This window comes from Haliotis rubra, unplaced genomic scaffold (assembly GCF_003918875.1).
Source record: "Haliotis rubra isolate DU_JTF1 unplaced genomic scaffold, ASM391887v1 Scf395, whole genome shotgun sequence".
NCBI lineage: Eukaryota > Metazoa > Mollusca > Gastropoda > Lepetellida > Haliotidae > Haliotis > Haliotis rubra.
In genome coordinates this window covers 240,422-264,905 of record NW_025767074.1, presented here as the reverse complement: position 1 = coordinate 264,905, position 24,484 = coordinate 240,422, and the positions used below count along the sequence as shown (strand labels likewise).

General features: G+C 39.3%; 1 protein-coding gene across 1 annotated transcript; it reads left to right on the top strand.

Moving 5' to 3' along the window:
• The first annotated feature begins 1,929 nt into the window (after positions 1-1,929).
• LOC124286906 (oxidoreductase HTATIP2-like) lies at positions 1,930-24,484 on the top strand. Its single transcript, XM_046723346.1, has 6 exons — positions 1,930-2,089; positions 19,597-19,786; positions 21,177-21,284; positions 22,381-22,518; positions 23,396-23,457; positions 24,165-24,484. The coding sequence occupies exons 1-6, from the start codon at positions 1,953-1,955 to the stop codon at positions 24,418-24,420; spliced, it is 891 nt and encodes a 296-aa protein (XP_046579302.1). The 5' UTR covers positions 1,930-1,952; the 3' UTR covers positions 24,421-24,484.

Below are 24,484 nucleotides of genomic sequence, written 5' to 3'. Positions count from 1 at the left end.
GACGTGGTGTTTTACAGTGCGTAAACAAAGGGACGAATATACGTCAACGGCTTTTGGTAAGAAATTGTCAGTTTGTGAAACCGGGTCAGTCTCAGTCTCAGTCTCAGTCTCAGTCTCAGTCTCAGAGATATCTGCAGTGGAATCGGTTTTTCGAACGACCCGGTTTCACAAACTCGTCCCTTTGATGCACACTGAAACGCCGCGTTAAGGTTCTCCCTTTACTATGCCTACTAAAGTCACGGTACTTTCTTTACTTTGTACTACAAGTCACGGGACACTCTTTACTATTTCCACTGCAAGTAACGCAGTTACCGTATCTATAAGTACGTGCTGTGTAATTAGTACTGACAATGTCTGTAATTACTACGTCCTTCACAGTATACTATAGGACTGAAATACGTACTGCGCGTAAAACGGATATTTCACTTTAGCCTCCTGTGGCCAATTAGGTAACAAAACTAATGCATCAGGAATTTCAATTCTTTCAGGTAAAAAAATTCTGTTTTTTTCACGTTAATACCCTGTTCAATGCAGGAGCGTACAGTAGCTGGCCATAAATGAGTCATCATTAGTGAAATTCCCATACACTTGCAGGTTAATTAACTTTTGCAAGAATAATTTCCATAAATTTAGTTTCGGTCAAATCGCTTTCAGTATACCTAACTACCAGCTGGGAAATCATCTCAGCTACATACACATAATTTCCATTCAATTTTCCGATGATTATTAAGAAATCTGCCACTATTTAAACAACACATCTTACACATACTAATCAGGTTTAACATGGCTGTCTATGGGATAGATTAATATTAAGTTGTACTTATGGTGCTTAATCAGGTGTCATTCTATAACTAATCAACTGAAAGATGAAAGAAAATTAAATACACGTAATTGAAGATGATTTCAAGATGTTTGCAAAATATAAAATAAAATGACTTCTACTCAATTTATGAAAATTATTCTTGCAACAGTTAATTAACATGTAAGTCTATGGACATTTCACTCATGATGAATCACTTATGACCAGCTACTGTATGTACGTACTGTTATTGTACAAATGTAGCCCCCGACCGCGTCACACCAAAAGACGTTAAAATATGGTACTTGTTGGTCCCTGTCTGGCGCTCGGCATTAATGGGTACAACAAGGACTAGTCGGCTCGGAGTCAGTATAATTTGTCTGAGTGGGGTATTCATGCTTCACTGCGGCATGGTATCTCAGTGGGCTAGCATTATAAAACCAGCTTCAGTCTGGGCTAGTACAAGCAGCCGCACATACACATACACACGCATGCACGTCGTCATATGAGCGAAATATTCTCAAGCGCGACGTTAAACCCAATTTCACCTCACCTCACAAATGTAGCCTAGATGCTTTAAATAAGTAACGGGAAAACTCAAATGAGAGATTATGTAACTTTGCACAAGGAGTTTATGATTGTTGATTGATCGATCGATCTTAGACACCAAAACTATGGCAGCTATACATTTTATATAAAAAAAAATTGTTAATCGACAATAATTCATCTTTGCGGGCAAAGGAATAGACGTTGACATCATTTCGAGGAATTGTTCTAGATTACGGCGAACGGTAATAAAATATAATTGTTCATTGTTTTTTATTGCTTCTCTGTAAATATAAATATTTGTGATGTATAACTTCTTGGTTTTCTATCCTCTCTTAACTTTGACGGGCCACCTCTGCTTGTAATATTATAATATTATCACCATGGGACCCTTTACTATATCCGTATGGCCGGTTTATTGCATGCTTATGGTGTAGTACTGGTCGCAAACACAGGGGGTCCCAGCGTGACGAAGAGCTACACTGATTAAAGCAGATATATTATGAGCCTCGTTTCATCTGAGCGCAGCAAACCCAGGGAACCGGGCTGAGCAATAACCAGTCCCTCAGCATAAAGTGGTGACGTAGTTCACATCACAATTTCGGAGATGCAGGTTTTGTGGTTTCGGTGCGACGTGATAATACCGTCCGTTAGCTTAGGGATTTTGGTTGTTTCTGTCTTAATTGGCAGCTTTTTCTTCTTGCACGAGATTCAGCACGAACCGGACACTGAACGAAATTGCAAGTAAGTACTTTTGGCGAGGTTGCATGCGGGTGATGGCTCAAAACCGCGTCATAATGCCACTTTATCGATCGCCGATTAGGCCACTGATGACAGAACCATCTGCCACTGGACAGCTTCATCGGTAGGGTTCAGAAGGGCAAAGGGCAGTTTCCACTTTATATTGTCCGTAATAAATGTTCACACTGACATTACGCTGATAAATGAGTATTTTTGTTTATGTGTTGGTGGATGATATTCGTCAGTTGTGCTGTCGTACCTTGTGAGAAAGCCGATCTGCTGTACGAAAAGTCGGAAAACAACAGTCCCTCAGTTTTCGCTCACTTCCGTATTTACAATAGACGATTACTAAAAATATCCTCATGTTGGTAATGTATGATATCACGAGATATTTTGTTTAAAACAAGTGCACCAGAGGCTCAGTATCAGTACAGTTGGGTTGTGTATTTATGTATTTATTTCATATAAGAACAGTTTTGCCACGTTTTGGGAAAGAATTAATTCATGCTAATTGCTATTTATTTTGGGTTAGGATTAGGATACTTAAGCCAGACCGTGACTTAGTTCATAGATATTAATTATATATCCATTGAATTGAATGGAGTATCAGTAATCTTGTGTTTCATTTCATGTATGCACCACAACATTGCCACTCTTGTGTAAACAGGTCAATGAACAATAAAACAATACTTTTTTCGGATAAATACGTCTGTAAATGATTCTAAGACCATACAACATTGCAGTGGTGCGTATCTGCTACTTTTTCCAAAACATGTCCTTCCGTATCGTGCATATTTTTTATCCGTACATACGCCAATACAACCCTTATCATGAGCCCTGTGCGAGTGTATAACTTGTATAAATGCCCTGTGGCACACTTGGGAAAAGCTCAGGTATACCGCGGTATTAGTAGAACTGCAGTATTTTACATTCGGTTTGGTATACCTTAATGCAATCCAAAAAATCGGTATTTTCGGTTTTTGTACCGTCATTTTATTAACCTTTTTGAACCTTTTTCTAATGAGTTTGGAAATTGAATTATTTTGTCAAAATCTATGCATTTCTGTAAGGTTTAGCTCTTGTCGATTTTGTGCATTATGATCATATCTCATATACCGAAATGGACTGAACTGAAGGCTTTGTACCACAATACGGTCCGTACCGTCCGTACCGTGGTAGGAGCATACCGTGTCACCCCTAATGCCTGTCTAAAGAGGCAACTATCTAGACCGGCTGGTCATGCTCAGTGACTCAGTTGAAGCATGTCAATGTATCACAATTGTGTAGATTGATGCTGATGATGTAAATCACTGGAATGTCTGGTCCAGATTTGATAATTTACAGACTACTGTCACATTGATGTGCTGACCAACAAACTAATGGTGATCTGATTAATTGAAATAATCGAAGATTGGTCGTAGTGACTAAACGACCAAGCAATCGATCATGCTTTCTCATAATCGAACACAAACAATTCTGGAACACTTGTTTTCATTAAAAATATTTTTCACATGGTTGGTTTTGTCTGTTACATTTCGTAAGCACTACAAGCTCGTTTCAAGTCATGATTGAATTTATCTTAAAGATTCCAAGAAATTTATGTTCCTAACATACTAGTCATCCTTTAAAGATGTGAAATTTTGACAAAAATTCCAGAAGAACTACATGTTTTTCCCCTTATTTTAATGTGCATTAACAAATTTCATAAATGACGCTAACCAATTATTTTCGATGATTGATCGGTAGTAGTGAACCAATCATCAATTATGAGATTTTAACCAATTCCCAACACTATGATAAACCAGCAAACACCGCCTAAAGTCAGTCGGTGAAAATCTAGAGGGACTGGTGGATTTCACAAAAATAGTTCAAAGATAGTTCGCATGAATCACTTGTCCAATTGCTGCAGACTAGTTTCATATGACTAGTGGTATCTATTCCTGATATAGTGGAAAACTGCTGAATGCAGCATCAAACAACAGCTCCAGGATGCTAAAGACCGAGCGTTATTCATCACGCTGGTATTTGTATACATCCTGTTGTACTTGTAGTTGTATGGTTGGAATGTTACCAAGGGAAGCATAAAGAAATACAGTGCACTCTGTCTAATTCAGACCAGCTTGGGACCAACTAAAAAGTCCGAATTATAGGTACACAGATTTTAATGCAGTTATCACCCTTTGACGAACATACGATTGTGCATGAAACACATATTACATGAAATGGATTAAAAAACCCTTTGATGAAAAGATATTGAAAATCATGGAGTATTTGACAACAAATCTGAATTTAGATCACTAATTTTACAGCTAAACGATATGTATGTCAATTATTTGTGTGTGCAAAAATAGAGAAACGTTTAACTCAAGATCTACGAGTCAATTATTTGTGTGTTAAGCATGCTTGTGTAAAAATTACAGATATTGATTAACGCATTAACTCAAGATCTAATACCTTGATATTAAACAAACACATCCCAAAGTACTAATGACATTTGTGCTCGATGTATTCTGTTAAGCATGACTTGTGGAGGTAATTTTGCCAAGACCCCTTACAGTATATTGTCATTAGGCTGTAAGTTACATTGCATTGCTCTTTGGCTTTACAAAAATATTGAAATGTTTCAACCAAAGCAATTTCATTACATTTGTTATTTTAATACTAATACCTTGATATTAAACAAAGTACTAATGAGTAAACATTTGTGCTCATTACGTAATATTAAAAAAATATCATATTCACCTGATTTTGCTCACCCGTGAATGTCCGGGTTGGAATGAACCTTCAGTAACCCATGCTTGTCATAGGAGGTGACTAACGGGATCGGGTGGTCAGGCTCGCTGGCTTGGTTGACACATGTCATCGGTTCCCAATTGCGCAGATCGATGCTCATGCTGTTGATCACTGAATTGTCTGGTCCAGACTCTATTATTTACAGACCGCCGCCATATAGCTGAAATATTGCTGAGTGTGGCGTAAAACTAAACTCACTCACTCACTTATTTTGCTCTAAATGCCGTACAATGACTTTATGTAGTGTACGTGTTGCAGCTGCAGTGAGGGTAGGGGTTTGTTCACTGTATGTTTACTAGTGGTGTTCCGATGATCGAAAGTAATCGAAAATCGATCGAAAGAAGGATTAAAAATGATTATCGATTGTAAAAAACATATTTGGGATTGATCGAATGAAGTAAACTAACCTTTAAATTTGATGAATATTCACGAACAAACATGCACTCAACAGCATAAAGCTATGTGCATTGTAAAACTTAAACCACTTTTATTGTATAATTACAATTCCAGTGTCTTTCTTGCATGCGTGCATTTCATTGCATGACAGTATTAGTTATAAAAAAAACCTTAAAATTGCTGAGTGCATTAAAAATGTATACATTTGATTATAATCGATAATCATTGACCACAAACCCTCTGATAATTGATAGTGGATTTGGTTTCCGAGTCCCAACACTAATGTTAACCATCTATGATGATGATGATTGTGTCACTCATAATCATTGATCATGTTACAAAGGATCATTCTGGTTACTGGCCCCCCACAGGCTCCAGATGCATAGTCTTATACATCTGTTATTAATGCAATATGTTCCACCATTATCACTACAGATGGGGATTTTATTAGTATACACTTTCACCTGAAAGCTGTCATATATATTGTGCTATAAGGATATATTTGTGGAAGCCAGGGTCCCGATGCACAAAGCATTCGTAACGTTACGACCTGTCGTAACTCTATAGTTTATCATAGACTTAAGAATGTCGTAACGCTACGAACGTTTTGTGGATAGGGACCCAGGACAAGCACAAAGTTATTATCCCCTCAACATATATATTCAGTGTCAGACAAATTTTATATAACATGATTTTCAGCCCATTACTTGCTAGGCATAACCAACACCACAACGAACATATTTGTTACTCAATCATATATCTGTTATGGTATTATTCTTTTGTTGTCAGATTATTTCATTTATGTATCCAGCTATTTGAACAATGTACTGGAGCGGCGTTTATATAAGCCACTATGCTTGTTCGCCTATCCAGGTTTCTGACTGACTGAGTTTGGTTTTATGCCGCTTTTAGCAATATTCCAGCAACATCACGGCAGGGGACACCAGAAATAGGCTTCACACATTGTACCCATGTGGGGATTCAAACCCAGGTCTTCGGCGTGACGAGCCAACGCTTTAACCACTAGGCTACCCCACAGCCCCTCCAGGTTTCTGCTTTGGCGAAATAAAAATATGTTTAAACCACAAATGACTGATAATTAGGCTTTAATCATTATACCTGCATGATCTTCATTCTATTCCGATAAGGAGAATCATCACTAATGAGTCTGGTACACTTTGCAGCACAGGTCTGCACTTTGTAATATGCACCATGTGTAAAACTATGCTGTTGCAGTGTATAATATAGTTTTGAAATATGACCTGTCCAAGGACTGGCTGTCCAAAAAGCGACCAGTCCTGAACAAATACAGCCAGTCCCAAAAACTAAAACAATGAAAAAATAACAGATAAGGCAAAGATCAAACCAAGTTAAGTTTATTTTTTCAAATATTTCCCCCGACCAAAGGACGGTTTGACTTATTCAATAATATTAGACCTTCCTTCACGAAAATAGACCGTCAAGGATGGTGGGACGGGCTATGTTTTATACACTGGTTGTTGTTTCCTGATTTGAAGATAATCATTAAGTACTTCACTGATATGCATCATAAACATGGTGGTTCGACTTAAAAGGTTGTATAACTTGAACATAGTAAAACTACCTGGGACTGCCAATTTGCCAATCTAATGTCAGTGTAGAAGCAATGAGTTATTACCATGGTTGCAGGTGGTCATGATGAGATCATTGTACCACAAACCCCAGATACCCCAAGCTCCTGTCCTCAGACTTGTCCAGCTTGACCAAGTGGTGCTTGCAGAATCCATGTACCGTAGTTCCTGGAATAAACTAATGAATGTGTGAATAAACACTGATAGACTGACTTCTTCGATTGGCATTGACAATGACGTTAGACTCTATGTCGAATCGTTGCCTGTACAGAATAAGATGATGAAGAAGTTGTATATCTTAAAAAATTGTCCTCATTCTTCTTCTTCTAGTTCTACTGATAGACTGAACAAAATTAACAGGTGCCTAAATAGGCACCAGATTGAATATAGTGAGTGAGTAAGTTTAATTTTACGCCGACTCAGCAATATTCCAGCTATATGGCGGCGGTCTGTAAATAATCGAGTCTGGACCAGACAATCCAGTGATCAACAGCATGAGCATCCATCTGCGCAATTGGGAACCGATGACGTGTCAACCAAGTCAGCGTGCCTTACGACCCGATCCCGTTAGTCGCCTCTTACGTTACGACAAGCATAGTCGCCTTTTGTGGCAAGCATGAGTTGTTGAAGACCTATTCTACCCCAGATCTTCACGGGTCAGATTGAATACAGACTGGATCAAATATCTGATGAAGAAATAGGGTTATGTAATGCCCCTTTTCAAACCTGGTGGTAGATAGAGACTTAGAAGTGGGATTTATGATTTAGCTTGAACAATTTTTGAGAACTAATTTACTTTAAAACAGCTTTCAATTTCCGTAACCAACTTTTGTGTCGGAATACAGATTGAACTGTTCTTCCACATTCCCCTATTTTTATCATCAAAGTGTAAAATCTCACAAAGAAATACATAAATAGTAGCATACAATTATTGTACTTGTTCCAATTTACTGTTGAACAAAATTAATATTTTTATCCTGGTGCTTTCAGAACTTTGGTCTTAGAACCTTGAGAAATAAATGAAAAACAGGCCACATTTGAAGGATTTATGGTAAATTGGTTAGTTGAGTCAATACAAAGCTGAGGAAATATGGTGATGACTGCTCATCTCGTTAGCCAGCAAGCTTACACAACTATGCTCACAGAGACTCCCTGTAGGGAATTAGGATGCATTGTCACTGTGACTGGGTTCCCAGATGTGAATGGCAGTCATTACACTGGATCTGTCAATGCATTTATGTGCATTTTCCAACTCCTAGAAGAATTCACAGATGTTACTCAACCTGGAAGAAAACAATAGAGATGGCTGTTGTTTTGTACTCAGTGGCCAAGGGGCAGGAAAAAGTTTATCTTAGGTGAGAAAGTTCTGAACCTGGACTTCTGTTATTTTACACTTTGTTACAGATAATTAGATTGGCTCAGTCAAAATTAAAAAAACCCAAAACTGCAAATATCTTTTCAGTATTTCTATAGTAACATGTTCATGGTGTATATGTATTATCTTCGGGAAGGATTCGTTCCGGTTTTTGAGAAACTGTAGGGTCAAGATAGAACATGGAATGGAGCTGATGCTCAAATATAATTTATCTTCTTTTTTGATAAAAGCCTCAGTATTTTAAATTTCTAATCCAAAAGTAAATAGGTGTTCTTATAACTGCTGGGGTAGTGGTCAGCAGAAATTGGTTAAAGTCTGCAATTGAATCTATGGTGGGCAGGTGGGGCAGTGAGGAAGCCTAGTGGTTAAACTTAATAAGCGTTTGCTTGTCATGCCAAAGACCCGGTTTCGATTCCCCACATGGTACAAGGTGTGAAGCCCATTTCTGGTGTGCCCCGTTGTGATATTTCTGGAATATTGCTAAAAGTGGCGTAAAACCAAACTCACTCACTCACTCACTATGGTGGGCATTGGATATAGACAAACTGAAAGATCCATCTAGAAAAGCCTGGGATTTCTGCTCAACTTGAAAGCCGTAGAATTTGTTGGTGAATACAACATTTATGACAAACATATCTTTGAAATTGGCATGGCTTTCATGGCTGAATGCTGTCAGAGTGGTACACAAAGTATGTGATCTAGACTACCAGTTGTCCAACTTCCATTTTTGTTGACTTCACGGGGGCTGAGTTGGTTAGATTGCTGACTTTGTGTGCTGGCGATTAGGTGCCTGACTCTGAGAGTGTTGGTTCGAATCCTGGATGGGACTCAACCTAACAAAAGTACTCGAATCTGTACTTGACTGAGAAAGTGTAATGCCAAACATATCATCCTATATATTGACAGTGATGAAGACACATGTCCCATATGGCCATGTAGTGAGTGAGTGAGTTTAGTTTTACGCCACACTCAGCAATATTCCAGCTATATGGCGGCGGTCGGTAAATAAACGAGTCTGGACCAGACAATCCAGTGATCGACAGCTTGAGCATCGATCTGCGCAACTGGGAACCGATGACATGTGTCAACCAAGTGAGCGAGCCTGACCACCCGATCCCGTTAGTCGCCTCTTACGACAAGCATGGGTTACTGAAGGTTCATTCTAACCCGGACCTAATCACAGGTTTTTACAATGATGAAGACACGTGACCCTTTTGGTCATGTAGAAAAGTGATTTGATTTATCTTTGTTGGGTTTTGTTCAGTATGAAGTTTTAGTGATGACTGACAATCAGGCCAAGAATCAGATTCGTTTTCTGTAACACTATCATGGCTTTCTTGTAGTTATTTCTTACACAGGAGAATTTGCAATACAATGCAGTGAAAAATTGAAAATGTCCCATTTATTTATAGCAGAATCACTGACAATCTAAACAGTATCAGGATTCTCGGCTAGAATAGGTCCCCACTCAATGTTTTGCCCAACAAAAAAATGGAGACAATGACCCTTTCAGCATAATTACGTGTCGTCATTTATCATGAGGCCATGTTCCAGGCATCACATGAAGTAGTCAGTGTGCAGGTTATTGATGCATGGTCAATTTGCACAAATAATGTTAGTGATGCACAATGTTTTGTATGACATCTGTTCCAGATGGGACATGTTGCAGCATACCATGTATATCATATTTAACCTCATTGAAAGTTCCACCTTTCTCCTTCTGTCTACCTTTCCTCAGTCTGTCGCCGTGATGACTGACAGGTCACCCATTCTGCAATACTGGCCTCGTTAGAAACAGAAACCTCAGAACATTATTACTATATTAGCAAAATATAAGGACCCAGGATTGAAAACCTACTTGCACCAGGTGCAACCTAAGATTGAAACCTAGCCAGCCAAATTCCAGTTGCAACATAGTGTGTTAAAACATCAGAGGTTTCAGTGCACATAAACATGTTTCCGTGATGCAGTACCTATGAAACCATAGCAACACACAGAGACACAGCTGATCCCTGTTTACAAGAGCTGTCATAACTGAAACGCGTATATATGAATAGCAATATTTTAGTGCCCTAGCTATTCAAAGTATAGAAGAAAATTGAGCTGACATATTTATGCTTATAATGTTAGATTTATTGTTGATTTATTTCGGTATTTCTCAAACCTTGTGCAGTTAGATTCATAACTAGGTTGCACTTTGTAATATTGTGTTGCTCCAGTGCAAGTAACAAAGCACTAAATCGAGCCCTGGGGCCATTTGTGATTTTCAGTCAATGAAAGTTGCTGATACTAGTGATAGTAAATTTAGGCATCTTAGGTGACAAAACCCAATGCGTTACGTTCAATAATTGAAGCAGCTGTACTCAAGTCATAGACCCACATACATGCACCAAGTCATAGACCCACATACAAGCACCCTATGCCCCACTGAGCATAAGTGCTATGCTCCAGTCAACAAATTAATGTTAAAATCCCGTGAGACCATTGCCTTTAGAGAACACTACAAACAGTTTGAACTGGTGGTAACTTAATGGATGTGATGGTTAGGCTAACGGACGTGGTTGTGTTTGTCATCATACGCTGATGATGTTGGCATTTTTGGATGTTCCCATCTGTTTCCCCCAAGATACTTTGAAACTGACAAGTGATGCTAAGGGACCATTCCTAATTTATGACTAGGCAGAGTGATGATGATTTTAAGGGGAGGTCACCTATTTTGATCTGGGGAGGTAGGGGGGATTCATCATTTTTGTACCCATGTAGTGTGTGGGTGGGTGAGGGAGTTGGTGTTGGGGGTCAGCAATTTTGTACATAAAAAAATATTTAAGTGTATGCTTACAATTATGGTAAGGGGGGTCACTTACTTAAAGTACTGTCGGAATTAGAAAAACACTGTTTTTAGGCTGTTACTTTGTATCCTTAAAATTGACAAATTTACGAATAGCATATATCGAAATAACCCACATCAGCCTAACTGAGCATTCAGTGGGATGCGTAATAGTATACCCAGAAAAGCATGTTTACTCGTAAAATCGGGAAAAATTATGAATAGCTGCTCAAAACAATAGATCAGACTATAGATGGCAATTAGGTCGCTCAGCCAGGTATGATGACAGACCGTCGACTCACCTGGCATGAAATGCACGCCTACAGGCACAAGGGGTCATCTCAAAGATATTTTATGCTTTTTCATTTGTGTTGAATATGTCTCATTTATTGGTCATAAAGTTTATGTTGAGATACCTATAAGGTATTATACCCATGTAAAAGCTTAAATCAGCCATCGTATTAAATGTCTCAAAATATATAGGTGGCATGACCACCCGATGATCGCCAGGACTGGATATTATGTGTAAATTGTTATGACCTGCCGTTTGCTTCCCAGTTTAATTCCCCAAAAGGATTATCTTATCTCAGCTTATTTCTTTATCCCCCAGCCCGACCCCAACCACTGTCTGCGACACCCTTCCTGGATATGCTTTTGAGACGACCCCTCCTACCTGTTTGTTTTTATAGTGATAGTGAGACTCCATGACAGCTACTTCTTTCATAGTTTCAGTATTAAAGTTATTATTTTTTACGTCAGCTATTGTTTATAATGAAGATAAGTTTAATTTCAAAATGGACATTTAAAAATTGTCCTTTGTAATATAATACCATCGCACACTAATTTGCATAAAGCCATGGCCTGTTCCAAATAAGTTTCTTTGGACTTTGAAAAACCCCGCATTTCTCATTTCTGCACTAAATCTCTCCTCAGTAAAGTCCTTTTTCTACGTTTCCTATCTCCCTACCACTGAGACTGTAGTTAGGCCGAACTTTGTTTAACAGATATTTCACACTTTCACATATTAACTACATAAAGATTAGATATCAATGCGCAAAAACAGGTTTTTTTTCTATTTCCGACAGTACTTTACTACATAAATCTTTGGGGGTCATTCACATTGTACATTGTCTTTCACAAATCATTCTTCATAGAGCTGGCTGTCAATATAAATCATAGAGATTGACAACAGTTAACTAAATAATGATTGATTATAGATAAATAGCGGAGAAGTAACTTTGTTCAAAGATGAAAAAAAATTGCATGATATCAACATATTTCACATCATTGGTGAGTGTTAACTCATGTATGCATGGATTGCAAACAAAAGGAGCTTTCTGAATTTAATTTAGGAGTAGCCCATGGATAAAGACATATTTTTTGTGTGTTGTGGGTATTAATTAATTTATTTCATCACAATAGTTTATGTAAGATATCAAATAATCATTTTCATATCAACATTCTTCAATAATTCTTCCCATCAATAATGATAAATAATAATAATAAATAAAACTAGTCATTTGTATAGCGCCTTTTCCAAGAAAGATTGCTCAAGAGCGCTGATCACTGGTAGGCTTTTGCAAAGAGATGCGTTTTGAGTTTTTGCTGGAAGGAACTGACTGACTGACTGACTGAATTTGGTTTTACGCCGCATTAAGCAATATTCCGCGAACATCACGGCGGGGGACACCAGAAATGGGCTTCACACATTGTACCTATGTGGGGATTCGAACCCGGGTCCTCGGCGTGACGAGTCAACGCTTTAACCACTAGGCTACCCCACCATCCCGGAAGGAACTGAGTGTGGTACTGTTCATAATGTCCAGTGGAAGGGAGTTCCACAGAACTCTCTGATTATCAATCACTTTAACCAGTCCTGAAGTTTCTGCTGGGTCAACATTGAAATATTTTGAACTGCTACATTGGTTGTGCAATGTAAAAATGAAATAACAGCTTTCAAATGGAAATGTTAAAAAATTATAATGATTGTGAACTAAAAGTGCATTACATACATATCTATATTAGCATTGCTAAAATTTTAGGAACACAGTGTCTAGTGGTTAAGACAAACTATTTCAAAAGTTCTTACTACTTTCCTGTATGGGGGCGGTCCTGGCGGTGGGCTAGCCTAGTGGTTAAAGCGTTCACTCTAGGGCCAGGACGGGTACTCGGGTTCTCGAATCCGGGTCGGGTACAGCTGGAATCGAGTCCTATTTCTAGGAATCAAGTACCCGGAAAAGGAGAGAACTCTGTAATGACAAGGGCAAATAATAACTTGTCTTTTTCATTATTGACGTAACACACATTACATGATTGGTATCGTCCAATTAATGGAGGTTATTATTAACGACTGTAATTTATCTGCGCATGAGCAGTGAGTAGTCAAGTTACAGTAACAGTAGGAACGAAAAGTTTATTTTAACGAGCAATGTTAGTAATGGTGTTACTCTTTATATCGGTCAAACAGACGTAAATTATATAGCTTAAGATCATTTTTAATGTCTTATTGCCACCCTTATAAGTTTTCTATAATAAACTCTGTCAAATCGTGATTGAATATTCAGAAAGTTGACAGAAGCGCTGTATTCCTTACATTTCTGGGTACTTGATTCCGATTCGGGTAAGTACATGCGGGTACTCGATTCCATTTTTTCCTACTCGTCCCAGCCCTAGTTCACTCGTCATGCCGAAGACCCGGGCTCGATTCCCCACATGGGTACAATGTGTGAAGCCCATTTCTGGTGTCCCCGCTGTGCTATTGCAGAAATATTGCTAAAATCTGTGTAAAACTAAACTCACTCATTCACTTTCCTGTATGAAATCCAATAAATTTCATACACTATTGAAAAACGATATGGTGATGATCAACATTTAGAACTTGCACCGGTGCAGCCTGAAACTGCAGAATGCAACCTCATGTTTTTATCATCCAAAACTGTGTTCCACAGGAGATATTGCTTGTGTGAGATCAAACGATATCTCCTAGGAGATATCGTTTTGACAGTAGATTTTGTACAATGCCTTGACAATGCTATGACGTCATGTATTTGATGACGTCACAATGCTATGACATCGCTGCACTGCAAGTCTAATGGCAGTAATGTGTTCAGAGATGTACAGTTTTCATTGAAAACTAAAGAAGAGTGATGTTTGATGATAAATAGAATCTCACCCTCGTGTCTTCTGATATCAAATATATCAACACTCGTTGATAAAAGTTAAAATATCCTCGGCAAGTCTTGGATATTTGTAACTTTATCAACTCGTGTTTATATAATTGATATCTGAAGACACTTGGGTGAGATTCTCTATATACCAACTTGTACCCAGTGCATGTTAATATTTTGCTGCTGACTTCAGCTGGAAAACAGTGATGACTACCCTGACTGCATGACTCTTACTGTTCATGTCATGAAATTTATGAAGTAAGATAAAATGATCTTACTAAACCCAGAATAATGACATTTACATTTTTGTAGTGATGTTCTAAATAATCCATAACAAAACACAATCGTTATATATAATTTTATATCATTCAGAATGTGCAACCTGTTTTAATCTTATGCAAGGTTATTTACCAATGGTTGCACCAAGTGCAAGTAGGTTTTATTTCCTTAAATTGAGCCCTGTCACCTGCAGCAGACAAATCCAGGTCGCCCTCTTGTCTTATGAATTTATCCAAGTTAAAGTATAGATGCATATTCTAAATAAATAAAATGTTTGATCTTTGAGGGCCCTGTGTCATGATTAGTCAATCACTGATGTATTGCTGTGACTGTGTGAGACGTACGGTAATTGGTACATGTGCACATTATCTTGAATTACCGTTTGACACTAAGCCCAAGACAGCATGGCGAATTACATATAACACAGGGATTAGTGAAGTGTAGTACATGAAGCTTACAGTTACACAGGGTGTTCAGATGTTGTTTTTGTGCAAAAAAGTAAGGGTTAGTCAAGACAGAAATTTGAATTGTTAAAAAAAAATTAAATGCACATGCCTTTAGACATAAATATTTGGTTGCACTGGTGCATGTCCTAATAGCTAAATCAGGAGCAGCGAATCGATACATCAGTCACAGACTTGTCAGCATTGTTACAGTTTTGTTGTTGTCGCTCATGTGTTACCGTTTCCATGGTAATAAGGTATATGTTGCTGAAATATATCCCGAGTACAGTCCTGATGGCGAAAGCGCTTTCTCGTTTACCACCTGTGATCACACCTGCAGATATTCATTACGAATAATGTCTGACGAGCTTGCCAGGTAAGTGAAGTGTAATGTTCAGGTAATCTTGACCTTGTCAACTGCCAAAACACTAGCGTTGGAACTTCTCTTCTCCAGATTAATAAAACATCGCAATAGTCCATTCATGACTGGTTACAACAAAGTTAATATTAACATTTGAAAAAAATCATGGCAGCACAGCAAAGCATTTTGATTTTATGTTAATACTAATTTTATACAGACTTCTTGTCAAAATCTTCCCGGGGGCTTATAAACAAAGTATTATCAGATTTCAAACAGTGTTGCTATGGTTACAACAAAATAAGATTTGTTATTTTGAAAAAATTGGGAAAAAAAATGTGTGCCGAATTTTTGTCAGAAATAACGTTTATAAACCATTTATGGCAATTGTGCAACAGACATCAAAAATATGTTCAGATATTAAAGAAATCTGTCTTACCGGTTTTGCAGACTGCCATGTTTACAGCACAAGGACAACGGAACAGTGACATTGTGATCTGTGCAGCTGATTTCCATGACTTAATGTATACGTAGCTATCACTGCATTGAATTAGTCTGCATGTTCTTCTTGACTTAGATTTGACTTGGAGTTCCGAGTTAGAACTGATCTGCAGCAACCCTTGTTGTAAGAGGCAACTAACGGGATCGGGTGGTCAGACTCGCTGACTTGGTTGACACATGTCATCGTATCCCAGTTGCGTAGACCAATGCTGATGCTGTCGATCAGTGAAGTGTCTGCTCCAGATTAGATTCTTTACAGACAACCACCATATGGCTGGAATGTTGCTGGAATGTTGCTGAGTGCAACGTTAAACATCAAACAAACTAAACAAACTTCAGGTATGGTTCACCTGTGTGGTGACCTACTTTTGTGGAATGAAGTCACAGGTTATTGATTGCCGTGACTCAGGTGTTTTAGCCGTGTTGACCGCACTGTGCAACTCTTGACCAGTCCAGAACAAGGTAGCAACATGGGAGCCGCAGCACTGAGTGGAAAGGGGTGCGTACCTGTGTACTTTAGCATGTGCTCAGCATTGCAGTTATTCTCCATTACAGGCTCATGATTCTTGTCAGTGAAGCGTACATGGATTTGGGTGGGGTGTTCATCCATTTTCAGCTTCATGTTGACCAATGTGAAAACGGTATTATGAAATTGACACAGCTTTTTGTGAATTTTGGGATTTGTTAATTTGTGGAAAATGCATCACCAATAGTTAGTCATAATGTGAAATGTTTGTTTTCAGTAGGACTATAAATATCCTTCCTGGATCAACCAGGGCTTCAGATACATTAATAAGTTGTCATCCATGGTGGATATTGATGGGTTTCCTTGGGTATATATAATATTGCTCCCTTTGTTGCCAATCTGTTAGTTAACTATAAACCAAATTTAGTCATTTCTAACAAATTCTGCTAGAAATGTGTCAAGTGACTTCTATTTTGTATTTATTTGGGCGTTGCAGTGGGACATGACTTACAGGAGCTACATACATATCTCATTAACAGTTAGTAGGATGTAGGACTGTACATTATTCACTGGGGTAGAGTTCAGCACATGTGTGATGCCTGCTTTTCATCAGTAAATTCAGATGTGTACAGAAAAATAGGGTTGTAAGGTGACAAACATAGATTGGTAATTGCACAGATGATGTACTGTTATTTCTATTTAGGCCAGACCAATTTGATTTCTTGTTTTACGGATCCGCCGGTCGTAATTTTTCAAGAATAAGAAAAAAAATAAAAATTAATTTTCCCAAAGTTTGGACTGCTCAAAAATAAAATCCTTTTATGTTTTATTGGCCATATTGTTATTTATTTAAATCAAAATGTTACATGATGAGCTTGCTTTTCTATTGGCTATCCCTCTGCCAAATTAACTAATTTTAACTTGGATTCAAACTTAATCACTGCATTTGGCTGGGTTGAAAAAATCTGTCAGTTTACAGTACTTTAACCTCCATTAAGGATACTGACACAATCTAATAAATATACATGACACAGATTGCTGCAGTGTCACCTAATGGCCTTGTCGCTGGAGATGGAAGCCCGGTTGGACTAATGTGATGCAGAATAAAGCCATCTTGGAGTTGTTGCAGTTCAGTACCTGTATGTACAGATGTATCTCAACTGACATGTCTCCAAGGCAGAGCTATGTCACAGTGCAGATACAAACAAATTGTATTACAAACAGCGTTTGAAATAATCGCCGGCCCGGAGGCCCAGCGTCGGTTGTTATCGTATCGGGCCGGAAGTTTCAAATATTTGCAGGCCCTTGTGGCCTGCAGTAAATTAGCTGTCAGTTTGGTTTTATCCCCACCGCATTTAGCTGCGGGGGATATAGTATTAGGCTTTTACGTATGAATTGGAATATCTTAAGAACCGTTCACTAGATTCTTTTCATATTTGGTACCTAGGTTCATCACAGTATAAGATAGGTCCAAGTCAGGTTTGGTGACCTTGACCTTCATTTCAAGGTCACAAGGGGACTTTAACGTTTTACCTGCATGTTAAGCTATCTCAAGAACCGCTACACTGGATTTTCTTCATATTCAATGCCAAGCTTTATCTAGGAAAGGCGCAGGGCCTAGTCGATTTTGGTGACCTTCACTTAATTTTCAAGGTCACAGATTTCAGCATGTTAAATTTCAGCATGTTAAGATAGTCATGTTAAGTTATCACAAAAAATATTCACTGGATTTTCTTCATATTTGACACCAAGCTTCATCTAGGGAAGGCCCAGGGCCCAGTCAATTTTGGTGACCTTCACATAATTTTCAGGGTCACGACGACACTTTGAAGATTTCAGCATGTTCACCTGAATTGTCAGCAAGATATTTCAAGAACGATTCACTGGATCTTCATAGACTTTCAAGACTTCCCTTGAATGTTTTTCAATAAGCAATTTCTTTAGTACTATTTGTGCATATTTCATACACTATGACATTCATGTCAAGGTCAAAGTCAGTCTTGAAAACATGAGTGTGTTTGAACAACTAAAGAGCAAGATATCAAGAGAGGTTGACTGGTCATGTTTTTGTTGACATTTAACTTCATCTTAAACTTTCATTACTTTATAAGTTTGATTTGATAATTTGCTGTGGGGGATTATGTCACCTTAGTGACAATGCTTGTTTTCAACTGGAATGTTTCCCATAATATTTTCCTTTATTAAAGTTGATTAAATCATGATGTCATTCCTCACTTCCTGTGTTGTACTATAGTCCATTTGGCTTATAAGCGGACCGATGAATTGTTATCTAACTGCGAAAACTAATAAACATATATTACTAAATGTAAAGCTGATCATAATCAAACATTAGACCAACTCTGTGATGTTTTTGCAGAATTTATGTCAGAGAAATAAAAAAGTTGTTTAACAAACTGTCATTGAAATATTTGCACAGTTCACTATTTGTTACGAGGGATGACTGCAAAGAGAGGAACAGCCAGGTGTGCGAGAAAGGATGGAGACGGCACAGCACAGCTAAATGAATCAATAACTTTGTTGGCACTTGTGCTCGTGTTTTCGCGTACACCTGGCTGTTCCTCTCTTTAAGAGGTGACTAACAGGATCGGGTGGTCAGGCTTGCTGACTTGTCATCGTATCCCAATTGTGTAGATCGATGCTCATGCTGTTGATCACTGGATTGTCTAGTCCAAACTCGATTTTTTACAGACCGCCTCCAGAGGCCCAGATAAGCTGCGTATCCGGGTAAAATACGCATATAAACTTTCCAATTACGCATTGAAAAATAATTGTTGCATACCAATTACGCATTTAAAATGTGAGATATGCAAAAAGTTAAAACAAATGCGTACGGAATATATTTATAAAAATCGCTTGCGTAATGAAAAAGACATCGATTGCTATCAAGTTGTACTGTTAGTATAGGACAAGTGCTGTACTGTCCATTTAGGATGAGGGATTTTTTATGAACTCATTTCCATTATATTTAAGTTGGTTTTGATTAGGTATGACATAGTCATAAGGCAGAACATACCTTCTTAGTAAACTTACTCAGTCACATAATACTTAGGTGAGTAAAATGACTGAAATACGCACATGTTTGAAAGCAGTGGGTAACGGAAAAGGAAATACCCACTCAACATTAAAAAAATACAGTGGGTACAGTACCCACATGAGCTAAATCTTATCTGGAGCTCTGCGCCTCCATATAGCTGCAGTATTGCTGAGTGTGGCATAAAACTAAACTCACTCACTCACTTACTCACTCGCTCACTGACCGATGGTTGTGTTTCAGTATGGCCGAGGCTGCTCAGTCAAACTGGGAGAGATACAGAACAGAGGGGCATCAGGCGTTCGTCCTTGGCTACACCGGCGAGGTGGGCAAGGAGCTGATGAAGGAGTTGGCTGCTGCCAAGTTGTACAAGAGGGTGGTTCTGATCGGTAGACGTCAAGTGGAGCTGGATCCTAGCTTTGGACCTGAATTTGTAAGTGTTCCTTTATGTCCAAACCAGTGGAAGTGACAGTGAATATGCAGGCTGTTATTGCCTATAAATTGTCAACAGATGTGTATGTGGCTTGTGGTTATGCAAGAATTTGTTTCTTTGTTGCTATGTGTATTTCAGCAGTCCGAAAAAAAAACAAGCTTGGAGCAGGAAATCTACTGATTGATGTTATGGGCAATGTTTGGTTGTGGTGCTACCTTGGTTGTTTGAAAAGTATATTTATGATATGAACTGTTGAGGTATTGTCTGTATTAGGTCAGAGACCATATAATATAATCTATTATATGGTCTCTGATTAGGTCTATAACTAACATGTACAACCAATACCTAAATCACGGCCATCAAACATTGTTTTGCCCGTGAAGATGCGGGTTAGAATTGGTCTTCAGCATCCCATACTTGTCGTAAGAGGCCACTGACGGGATCAGGTGGTCAGGCTCCCTGACTTGGTTGGTACATGTCATCGTGTCCAAAATGTGTTGATCGATGCTCATGCTGTTGATCACTGTATTGTCTGGTCCAGACTGAATTATTTACATACCGCTGTCATATAGCTGGAATATTGCTGAGTGCAGTGTTAAACCAACTAACCAATCAAACATTGTTTTACCTGTTTACCTCCTTTTGAAGTGGTGTAAACATGTGAGGATTAATGTATTATGAACTGACTAAGTTCTTTGATACAGATAGAAAATGTTCACTCATCATAGGTATTTTGTCATGGAAAAGCTTTCAAGCATGAAATTGCATAGTGATTATCAAGAAAACAATTTGAACTTGACAACATCATAAACATATAGCCATATTCCTGAAATCGCCTGTGTAGCACTAGTGGTTGGATAGCAAAGTGGCAAAAATGTTCGCTTGTCTTTTTCAGGTTCAGTTCCCCACATGGGTACAAAATGTGAACCCCATTTCTGGTGTCTCTAGCTTTGATTTTGTGGAATATTGCCAAGAGTAACGTAAAGCCATAGTTATTGACTGTTGTTATAGGCAACCAATTTCCAATTTCTACAAGACTGGGGTATCCTAGTGGTTAAAGCGTTCGCTCGTCATGCCAAAGAACCAGGTTTGGTTCCCCACATTTGTTCAATGTGTGAAGCCCACTTCTGGTGTTCCCCATTGTGATATTGCTGGAATATTGCTAAAAGCGCCATAAAATCCATCAAATCTGAGCATCAAATCTGGGAGCAGTAGTGATAGAGCTTGTTTTTGCCCTCAGTCCTAGTGTATGTACCTAACAGTAGTGGCTCATGATATATTGAAATACTGCACTTCCATAACAATTGAGGGATTTAAGGGATGAAGTTTACTGATCATGCCCAAGAAGATGTCTTGAGAAGCACATTTTAGGCTGATGTCTTGTTTGTAGGAGCAAAAGGTGGTTGATTTTGAGAAGCTGGAGGAGCATGCTGAGGTTTTTGAAGGTCTGGATACAGGGTACTGTGCTTTGGGAACGACTCGTGGCAAGGCTGGTGTGGTGAGTAGAACAGAGGTACACAGTTAGTGCAGCAGCTAATCTCACAGAAGGTTCAGTGCAGATGCCAGTCACACAGAAGACCAAGAAGATCTTGCAGTTAGTCACCTAGAAGGCTCAGATAATGCTGCAGTTAGTCACACAGACTGCCAGGTAGTGGGCAGTTATACAGAAGGCTCAGATAATGCAGCAGTTAGTCACACAGACTGCCCAGGTAGTGGGCAGTTATACAGAAGGCTCAGATAATGCAGCAGTTAGTCACACAGACTGCCAGGTAGTGGTCAGTTATACAGGAGGCTCAGATAATGCAGCAGTTAGTCACACAGACTGCCCAGGTAGTGGGCAGTTATACAGGAGGCTCAGATAATGCAGCAGCTAGTCACACAGACTGGCCAGGTAGTGGGCAGTTATACAGAAGGCTCAGGTAATTCAGCAGTTAGTCACACAGACTGGCCAGGTAGTGGTCAGTTATACAGAAGGCTCAGATAATGCAACTGCTAATCATAGTAATTATGATAATGTGTCCATTTATAGTGCCAAACTCCACTACAGGTATGCTCATAGCGCTAACAATGAATAGCACATATTGTAATATAATATAATAGCATTATTACCCTGGATAACCCAAGCTGCTGGTTATAGTCATATGACTTATCCCACCAGGTACCCATTTTCTGCTGGGTGAACAGAGGCAATTTTGAACAAACTCACTTGCCTAAGGGGAGAACACATGTATCACATGTGCTTCATTGTGGGGCAGGACTGAAGTCCTAGAAACTCTCAGAAGTCAAGCTGCTAAACATGGTCACCCATCCAAGGACTCTCTGTGACCAACGTTGCTTAGCTTCACCAGATTTGTGACCTTGGCTCTATACACAGGACCACACACCACCACAGACACAGAAAAGGTCCAATTGGTGAAGCAGCTAGTGACACAGAAGGTCCAGTTAGTGCAGCAGCTAGCCACATGGAAGTATTATCAGAGCTTGGATATATTAGTTGTAGTGAAAGTTATCAGTTATTTGCAGCAAGTATGATCATGAAGGTCAGTCAAATAATCATACCTCATGATAATTGTTTGTTGTTGTATTTTTCACAGAAAGGCTTTGTTCGTGTCGACCACGATTACGTGCTAATTGCTGCTGAAATGGCCAAGGCAAGGGGCTGTAAGCACTTCAGCCTGGTGTCCTCCCAGGGAGCCAACAAGAACAGCAGCATGCTGTACACCAGGACCAAGGTCAGGGTCACCACAAACTTCAGCAGTAACCATTCATCTTCAGCACTTCAGCATTTAATACTTTGTGCAAGAAGTAGCGTATTTTGTATTTGTTTCTTGCCACTTTCATGTGATTCATTACCAGTGTTGTGTGATTCATGCCACTGTTCATGTTTCATGCCCCAGTTGTGTCATTCATGCCCCTGTTATGTCATTCATGCCCATTTTGTGTGATTCATGCCCATGTTGTGTGATTCATGCCCCCTTTGTGTGATTCATGCCACTGTTCATTTCTTGCCCCCATTGTGTGATTCATGCCCCTGTTGTGTAATTCATGCCCTGTTGATGTGTGATTCATGCCCATATTGTGTGATTCTATATGCCCCATTGTGTGTGATTCATGCCTCTGTTGTGTGATTCATGCCCCATGTTGTGTGATTCATGCCCTGTTGTGATGTGTTGTAATTCATGCCCCTGTTGTGTGATTCATGCCCTGTTGTGTGATTCATGCCTCTGTTGTGTGATTCATGCCCCTGTTGTGTGATTCATGCCCTGTTGTGTCATTCATGCTGTTGTGTGATTCATGCCCCTGTTGTGTGATTCATGCCTCTGTTGTGTGATTCATTCATGCCCTGTTGTGTGATTCATGCCCTGTTGTGTTGTGATTCATGCCTCTATTTATGCCCTGTTGTGATTCATGCCCCTGTTGTGTGATTCATGCCCCTGTTGTGTGTGATTGATGCCCCTGTTGTGTGATTCATGCCCCTATTGTGTGATTCATGCCTCTATTGTGTGATTCATGCCCGTTGTGTGATCCATGCCCCGTTGTGTGATCCATGCCCCATTGTGTGATCCATGCCCCCGTTTTGTCATTCATGCCCCTGTTTGTATGTTTCAGGGTCAGGTGGAAGAGGCCCTGAAGGTCATGCACTTTGACAGGATCTCTATCTACAGACCAGGGTAAGGAGGTCAAATACTGTCTCTCGCAACCTACGTATGTAAGATTAATTGAAATCGGGATTTTAGGGTTCTGATGTATGAACTGCCTATTGTATGTCATTGTGTCCACATGCAGTGGATCATTGTACATGCTTTGTATTGCTGACTTGCACTTTACACAACGAAAGGACAGGCAGCAGTGACATGCCTACATTATTTAGATTCAAGGGGTCACTGGTGTAGCCTTGTATTTATAGCGTTTGCTCGTCACACCTAAAACATGGGTTCGATTCTGCATATGGGTCCAACGTGGGAAGCCCATTTCTGGTGTCCCCAGACGTGATATTGCTAAAGGTGGTGTAAAACCACACTCCCTCACTCACTCATTCTAAGATTTAGATTTTAACTTGTGTGGATCCAGGTTAAAATTGGTCTCTAGTAACGTCATGAGTGAGTGAGTATGGTTTTACGCCGCTTTTAGCAATATTCCAGCAATATCATGGTCGGGGACACCAGAAATGGGCTTCAAACTTTGTAGCCATGTGGGGAAAAGAACTCAGGTCTTCGGAGGCAAATTAATGGATAGGGTGGTCAGGTTGAGTGACCCTTGACATTGCTCATGATTTTGACCACAGGTTTTCAGATTTGATTATTTTAAGACTACGGTTACTCAGTAAGAAAATTGAGTCTGGAATTAAGAAATAAACTTTTACACCTGTATGTTCCAGGGTCCTGATGTGTGACAGAACCGAAGATCGTCCTGGCGAGAGAGTCGCCCGCGTGCTGCTCAAGCCAATCTCTTACCTATTCCCTACTGCAATAACAACACCGACCGAAACTGTGGCCCGAGCCCTGATCAACAATGCCGTGGCACCAAGTGAGCGCAAGGAAGAGGTGTACGAGAACAAGGCAATTCACCAGCTGTCGGGGACGTCCAAGCTGTGTGGGTCACAAAACTACCAGGAAACATCAAAAAGCAAATAAAATCTGCGCGGAAACATTAAAGCTGGAACTCTGTGATAAGGTTTAGCCTTCAGCCTTTGGAAAA